This window comes from Microplitis mediator, chromosome 8, assembly GCF_029852145.1.
Source record: "Microplitis mediator isolate UGA2020A chromosome 8, iyMicMedi2.1, whole genome shotgun sequence".
NCBI lineage: Eukaryota > Metazoa > Arthropoda > Insecta > Hymenoptera > Braconidae > Microplitis > Microplitis mediator.
Window position 1 is genome coordinate 7,222,211 of NC_079976.1, and position 9,046 is coordinate 7,231,256.

A 9,046-nucleotide genomic window follows, 5' to 3' on the forward strand; every position below is an offset into this window, starting at 1 on the left:
TTTTTTTGTTTTTATCTTATATATATACCGAGTTATAGCCTAAATATATACAGTACAGAGGTTTAAATAACGAAAAAAATAAAATAAATAAAAGAAAAAAAATAAATAATCAATCCCACTTATGTTTTATCGTATCAATGTTGACAGACATAGCCCATGGGAATTTTACGCCGGAATCTCCCCCCTCGACGGAGTCACCACGAACAAAGAACCAAAGTACCTCAAAAGATATTCCACTGCAAGCGGAAATTCCTATCTCTACAGCAAAACAAGACGACCCGACGTACATGGCTGTAATAATCGGCGTACTAACAGCTGTCATACTTTTACTAGCCGTCGCAATATTTTTCATTGTTTCTCATCACCGTCAGCGGAAAAATTTCGCCAGCTCTCTTGATGCTAAAGAATCGATACCTTCTGGTAATCACCAACATTTGTCACCCGAATCAACCTACGGTACAGCTGGTGAAAAAGATTCGTCATTAATGACTTATAGAGTCGAAGATTTTGATGATCGTTACGCTGGCGCGAAGCTGACGACATTACCGCGCGATTTGAACGATCGTTTGCTTGGTGATGTTAGACTTGATGAATACCAAGAACCTTTTCATGAAAATAAATACAGAGAACCATCGCAAGCTACTTATTATGGTTACAGTACCGTTGTTATTGACAATAAGGATTTGCATGACAATATTGAATGCTCAGGTAAATGCTTTTTGTTTTTAATAAATTTAGCGTAGCGTAATCGGTAGTTATTACATTACGTAAAATAGATAAAAAAACTAAATTATTTTCAACTAATCTATTTCTTGACTACGTAGATCCCACATATGATTATGCGGTTCCAATACCAGTACCTAGTACCAGTAGCGAACACGAAAGTGTCTTTTCAAAAACATCGTCGAGAGGTAGCGCTAAGGTAAATATTTTTTTATTACTTTCATAATTTATTATCTTGGAAGAAATAATTTTTTTACTACAATTTTTTTTCTCGGGTTTTAATAAAAGCGTCTTTATGACTAAGTATATACATATTTATATATATACACTGTATGTATGTATACATGTATATATTGTATATACATTTATATATGTATTAGATTAGACTGTCAGAAATTTTTTTTTTTTTTTTTTGTTAAATATATCTTAGGTTACATAAATAAAAAAAAAAAACTAAAATTTCAGCTCTATCTCAAAAATGGAACTGGCGCACGGGCGTTTCCCTTTCCCATTTAAAATACATTGAAAAATTTTTTTTTTTGTATTTTGTAAATAACTAATGAAAAAAACTTTTTTTCTGATTTTTGAATTCTGAGATCTTGTAGGAAATTAAATGCTCTACAAAAAAGGTATTTTGTGTCATACGCTTAAAGTTGATAGAAAAAAAGTTATAGAGGTTAAAACTTAGGGAGAAAAAATCAAATTTTTAGCATGAAAAAAATTTTTTTCTCAATAATTATATTTTTCTTAACTTTAGAGCTCTGTAACTGCCTTTCTATGAGCTCTATTAAAACGACTCTAAGGACCATTTTTATAGATAATTAAATTTTCTATAAGAATTTTAATAGCAAAATAATTAAAAGAAGAAACCCTCCTAGTTAACGAATAAAAAACAAAAAAATTCATCCTGAAAATTCGATTTTTTCGTAAGTTTCAACTTCTATAACTCTTTTTCTATCATCTTTAGGCGTATGATACAAGAGACCTTTTTTCTAGAGAATTTAATTTCCTACAAGATCTCAGAATCCAAAAATCGAAAAAAAAATTTTTTCAATGTATTTTAAATGGGAAAGGAGACCCCCCGTGCGACAGCTCAATTTTTGAGATACAGAACTGATTTTATTTTATCAGTCACTTTTGAGATGTATTTAATAAAAAAAAAAATTTTTTCTGACAGTAATATGTACTGTAAAAAACCGTGAGTGAATTCGGAGTGATTACGAATTTTATTTCAATCGAATTCACTCTCTCACTCAGAATTCTGGAGTTAAAAAGAAATTACTTCGCATACGGAGTAAATAGGGAGTTTGTTCTTTTATCAGAGTGATTTTGATTTTATTTGAATCTGCATTCCCTCCGATTGGGAGTTTTAATACTAAAGTAAATTCTCCTTCGGAGTGAATTTCACTCCAAAGGAATTAAATAAATAAACAATCACCCGCTCCGCATTCACTCCAGATTAAATCCACGTTCTCTCCCTAAATTTTTTACAGTATATATATTGTATATATACATAAAAAATCTCAAGTTGATTTTAAGCGGTGGTAAATGAAATAAATTGGTATTCCAGGCATGTTTGCAGAGTTTTTTTCCACCGCCACCGCCACCGATAAGCGTCCCACCAACTCGGGGATCTAACAACGTAGTCTATTCAAGTTCTCCAAGCCCTCAACTAATCTCTGAGCGCGAACGAAGAGGAAGCAAACGTCGGGAGCACACGCACAATAGATACGCGTAAGAATATACTCACATTGTGTACTGCATATGATATGCAACTTTTTTAATCTAATGTTTTTTAATATCACTTTTACGAATTCATACGATATTCATATTTATTATATCTATATTTTGTGTTTTCGTACCTGTGATTTTTTTATCAAGTTCATCCCTCTGTATAAGTTGCGATACTGTCAGTTCATGTTGGACGGATATTTAAATATATTGTATACATTATATGATATTAACATACAAACGTACATACTATATATAGGATCGATTTGTTAAATTCTTTTTTTGCTATTAGTAATTAACAAATCGACTGCCACGCTATAAGACTGAAGCTCTATAAATTGTGAAACTGAGTAACGAAAAATCGACAAACGTGTTTGGCTTTTTATCAATTTTTGTGCTCCAAAATTAAAAAAAAAATCCAAACACACGTACAATAACTGTATTATATTTTGTTTTTTACTTCTCTTTTATTTTTTACTATACAGCAATTTTAAATATAGAAATATTCGTAATCACTTAGAACTTAATGACCAATTGTAGATGTTAAGTGTAATTGGAATAGGTGAAATTTTTGTTATTTCTCTATTTATAAAAAAAACCGACATCGCCTTCAACGCAACGAGTAAATAAAAAATAATAAGAATAAAATTTTAAAATAAATAATTTAAAATAAAAAGTGAACAGAGAATTAAAAAAAAAAACATAATTTTTATGAGAATTGACAATACAGGGATAAACCAACAATAAAAAATATCATGTATGTAAAAAAAACCCGATGACGATTGTGATATAGATAAAAAAGAGACAAAATGAAGGATAAATTATTGATGACAAATTTAAAAATTTGAGTTGTGACAACATTGCAAATCATAGAGAAAATAAGAAATGTTAATTTTCTTATTAATATAATATGAAATTTATCATCTGTGTATATATATATGTATATGTATTGGACTGAACTCCGGGTTAAATCGTTGCAGTTTCCCGTTTAAATAACATGGGAAAAAAAATTTTTTTGGAATTTTATACCTCGGTAGTGGCTCATTGTACAGATAAGCTCAGGATATAATTTTATAGGGAATTGAACGCTATACAAAAAAGTCTCTTATTATTTTTTTATCAATTCAACGGTTCAAAAATTACTGGAACTAGGAGTCAAATTTATAGTAAATTTCGGAGTATTTTTACTTTTCTGGCGAAACTATCAGACTTATCACAAAATTTTATGGGAACTTTTTTGTAGAGAATTTTATTGCCTACAAATTATCTCTGAAAAATTTTTTCAAAATTACGCATTGTTTCCTAGTAATTTTCATTTTAATGTCAAGCTCTTAAACAAAAGAGTGTTTTGATTTCAAGAGCTTGACTTAAAAATGAAAATAACTACGAAACAATGTGGAATTTTGAAAAACTTTACCAGAGATAATTTGTAAAGAATAAAATTGTCTACAAAAAAGATTCTGTGAAAGTTTGTGATAAGTCTGATAGTTTCGCCGGAAAAGTAAAAAGATCTCTAAATTTACTGACAATTTTACTCCTAGTTCCAGTAATTTTTGAACAGATGAATTTTAAAAAAAATGAAAAGAATTTTTTTTTGTACAACATTTAATTCCCTACAAAATTATGTCCTGAGCTTATCTGTACAATGAGTTCCTGTGGAGGTATAAAATTCGGAACTTAAATTTTTTTTCTCGTTATTTAGATGGGAAATAAAAAATTGCGACGAGCAACTAAATATTAAGAGCTCATCTTTTAACAGGCATCTAATTTTACCTCCCTGCAACTATTTAACAAGGGGTTTCGAGAAAAAAAAACAATAGTCGATTTTTTCGAATGAGTCTAAATGTATATATATATGTATATATAGATATTCGATTCATCGAAGCTTTGTTGGCTTATTTTTATGACTTCTAAACTTTTATAAAACAACGATTATAAAAAAAATGAGCAGCGATTACAGTTGATTTTGACTTATTGTTCATATCGTTGATAAAAAAAAAAAATTAAGCGATAGATGTATGAAAAACAGTTTCTTAGTCGCATATAACTTACGAATGGAAGCAGTTCAAGTGACGGAAGTAACCACTACTTTTAAAAAGTGGTTCTATGATTTTTAAGTGCGTGATAAAAAAAAAGGGTCACAATATGAATATTGTTGTCAAATGGAAACTTCCATTTGTGAGGTATTACTATGCATAAATGTATTCGTTGACGAAAACAAATGCATTACTTTATATAAAAAAAAAAAAAAAATTAAGCCTCTATTTTATTTAACTAGAAAATCTATAAGCGATTAATATTTTTTGTCTCTAGATCTCTTTTTTTGTTGGGTTTTATATCGAGAATGCAGTATAAAATACGAATAAAAACGAAAAAAAAAAATAATAATAAATTAATAAACGATAAATGTCAATTTATCTGATGCGTACTGGACGATCAAATATTTTTTATGTAATCATATAAATAATAGATTACTAAAAATAAATATTAAATTAAAAAGTCGTAATGCTGATACTCTTCTCGATATTTTATTCATACGAAATGACAGTGAAAAATATAATAAATGCATAAAAAATAACGTATGAAATGAGAATCTGGTGTGGATTTGTACCTGTTCAGAATTTTTGCAAAGAAAACAAAAAGGTATTTTAAAAAGTTTATTTTTTAATTTAATATTTATGATCCTGAAGTATGATCCTGAATTTAATCGACGTCTAATAATTTTTGAATTTTTTTAAAAACGATAAATCATTAAAAAAAAATTATTTTAAAAAATTGTACCTGTAGTTTTTTTAATTTTCTACATGTGCATTTTATTAAATTTTTTTTTTTTTTAATTAATGAGTTGAAAAAAAACAAAAAATTTTCGATTGTCTGCTGACTTCATGATCATCTCTGAAGTTAGCCGACAAACATTTTTGGGTTTTTTTTTTTAACAAGTAAATTACTAAAAAAAAACTAAAAATATGCACCTGTAAAAAATTGAAAAAACTACAGGTGCAATTTTTTAAAATAATTTTTTTTTTATAATTTATCATTTTTAAAAAAATTCAAAATTTATTAGACGTCGGCTAACTGCAGTATAATTAATATTTTTTTTGCAATCTAATAGTATTATTTGCTCCTTCTACAAGCATAAAATTTCTATTTTATTTTGAAAAGATTAAATTTATTAAAAAAAAAAAAGTATTTTGGGAGTAAAAAATTATAATTTAAATAATGAAAATTTTTTTAAGTGGCTTTTAGTTCATAAGCTTCTGGTAAGCATGATAACTTATTCAAACATAATCCAGCTTGTGACTAATAACGTTATTAAATTCTTAATGTCGTTTCGAAATGGATTTTTCGCGAAAATAAATAATTAATAAAAAAAGTAAATAATGCTTTGCTTTTTATCTTTATCGTTAAAGTAGAAAAGATTTATAATGTGTATTTAGAAAGAGAATTTTTACGCTGACGTTAATGTAAACAGTATGATATCAAACTCAGCAATACTATACAATTTATTGTTAGAATCTTTTTAAAGAAAATAAAATTAAATTAAAAAAAAAAAAAAAAATTAATAAAATGACAAAAAAAAAGGAACATACGAGCTGATATGATAATCAATTAAATGTAAACGTTAGATACAGCGGATTTTTAAAAATATTTCTAACGAAAAAAAAATTTATATTCTAAAAAAATGTTGATTATTTTAAAAAAAATAAATGAGTAAAATTTGCTAATAAAAAATTATTAGTATAATTAATATTAACAAGCGATTTTATAGTCTGATACTGACATCAAAAATTAATTTTTTGCTTAATTTTTATTTTTAAAAATAATAGAAAAAATTACAAATTACAAAAAATTAGACAAAGATTAAAAATAAAATCTTATACTAATTTTTTTCATCGACGAAATTTTTTTTCACCAGAAAATTTTTGTTTTTAATTCATAATACAAAAAAATTTCAAGGACAAGTAAAAATTTTCTTGGCGCGAGTGAAAATTTTCGCGCCAAGGAATCATTTTTTTGTGTACTTTATAATTAAAAAAAAAAATGAAATTTGTTAATAAAAAATTATCAGTATAATTGAAATTAACAAGCGATTTTATAGTCTGATAAACTGATAAAATTGTAATTTTTTTCTCTATTTTTATTTTCAAAAATTATCGAAAAAAAAATAAATTTTTAATGAGACAAAGATTAAAAATATAAGTTTATACTAATCTACTATTTTCTTAATACGACAAAATTTATTTGGTCTACGAAATTTTTTCTCACCAAAAAATTTTTCCTTTCAATTCATGATGCAAAAAATTTTTTGCACCAAATAATCATTTATTTCTGTATTTCTTTAATTTAAATAAATGAATAAAATTATGATACTGAAGTGAGCCGACGTCTAATAATTTTTGGATTTTCTTTTCGACGGTAAATTATAAAAAAAAAAATATTTGAAAAAATTGCACCTGTAGTTTTTTAAATTTTCTACATGCGCATATTTTTAGTTTTTTTTTTTTTAAATTAAATTGTTTAAAAAAAATCCGAAAATTTTGAATTGTCTGCTAATTTCAGGATCATATAAAATTTGCTGATAAAAAATTATTATTATAATTGATATTAAAAAGCAATTTTATAGCCTGATAAATTAAAAAAAAATTATTTTTCTTGCTCTACTTTTATTTTCAAAAATAATTGATAAAAAAAAATTAGACACAGGTTTAAAATAAAATCTTGTGCTAATTAACTATTTTAAACAATATACAATCATTATATGATAATAAAAAAGGAGCATTTAGATATAATGAACAATAATTAGTAGATTATAATATAAAAAAAAATATAAAAATAGACGAATCTTGGAAATTTCAAAATTAATATTTTTTTCATTTAATTTGCCTCGTATTTCTGGACTGGAACGTCCCACCTATAAATCTTGAAGCTCGAATGGGATTTTAACAGAATTTAGATTTAGATAAGAAATCAACGATTCTCAATTAAAGAGTAAAAAAAATATATTTATATATATACATATAAATATAAAAATATAAATAGAAGTGCGAAAATTTCTATGTAACTGCGCAAGTTATATGTATGAATTTTTAACAAACAAAGAAAAAGGAAAAAAAAATCAAGTTTATTTATTTTATGTACATATGAATGTAATTTATAAAATACCTATGCGATAAAAAACTCAACTCCCCTTTTGTATATAATTGTAACATAAATTATATATTGAGTAACCACCAAGTGTAATTAATTAATGGTGCCCCACACGCACATAAATAATTCTACACACACACAAATACACATACAAAAAAAAATACAAAGTGAAAATATTATAATAGTAATAAATGTTTTAAAATAGCTGAATTATTTCTACAACATGTAATAATGGAATATATAGAATTTAAACTATACATATTTTATTGTTATTTATTACCTACTCTAAAAAAAATTTCCTATGTACGACTTAAAAAATGTCCTTTTTTAAATAACAGTAATTAAATAATTACTTTTATTTTAATAGTGTAATTATACACTGAAAAATTGGCAGAGTGAACATGGAGTAAATGCGGAACGGATAATTGGGTATCCATTTAATTCCCTTGGAGTAAAATTCACTCCGAAGGGAAGTTTATTTTAATATAAAGATTCTGAATTGGAGTAAATTTGGATCTAAATGAAGTCCAGTTGACTCCAAAATTACTCCGCTGGACAAACAAACTCCACGTTTACTCCATACGTAAAGTAATTTTTTTTAACTCCAGAACGGAGTGAATTCGAATTTAAAATGAAATTTAGTTGACTCCAAAATTACTCCGCTGGCCAAACAAACTCCACATTTACTCCATATGCGGATCAATTTCTTTCTAAACTCCGGAACTCCGATTAAATTCGGATTTAAATAAAATATAGTTGACTCCAAAATTACTCCGCTGGAAAAACAAACTCCTTATTTACTCCATATTCAACAAGATTGTTTTTAACTCCAAAATGGAGTAAATTCGGATTCAAATAAAATCCATATTCATTCCGCTGAAATAATAAACTCCCTATTTACTCCATATTCAATAAGATTTTTTTTTTAATTTCAAAACGGAGTAAATTCGGATTTAAATAAAATCCATATTCATTTCGCTGAAAAAATAAACTCCCTATTTACTCCATATTCAAAATGATTTTTTTTTAAATTTCAAAACAGAGTAATTTCGGATTTAAATAAAATCCATATTCATTCCGCTGAAAAAATAAACTCCTATTTACTCCATATACGCAGTGTTTTTTTTTCGACTCCGGAACTCCGAGTAAAAGTGAATTCGGATTTGAATAAAACCCGCAATGCCTCCGAATTCACTCCCGATTTTTTACAGCATATAAAATAATTTAAAAAACAATCAAACCTATTTCATATTTAAACACCAGAAAAAAAAAATAATTGAAAAACATAAAATAGAATTTCCACCGAGATAATACTCTATATTATTCATAAAATCAGGCTCGTTTGACTAGAAATGTTTAATGAAAGTTTGAATTATTCGTGCACTCACGTCGCACATTTTCGTCTACAATCTCCCCATCCTTTTTATATACTCAACACACGACT

General features: G+C 26.3%; 1 protein-coding gene across 1 annotated transcript in view; it reads left to right on the top strand.

Moving 5' to 3' along the window:
- LOC130672732 (discoidin domain-containing receptor 2-like) overlaps positions 1–6,013 on the top strand; it is a 28,626-nt gene extending 22,613 nt beyond the window's left edge. The window contains exons 7-9 of the mRNA XM_057477437.1: positions 148–708; positions 825–922; positions 2,294–6,013. Of these exons, the coding sequence (XP_057333420.1) occupies positions 148–708; positions 825–922; positions 2,294–2,461 (827 nt within the window). The 3' untranslated portion in view covers positions 2,462–6,013. The remainder of the gene's footprint in view (positions 1–147; positions 709–824; positions 923–2,293) is intronic.
- Positions 6,014–9,046: the final 3,033 nt, after the last annotated feature.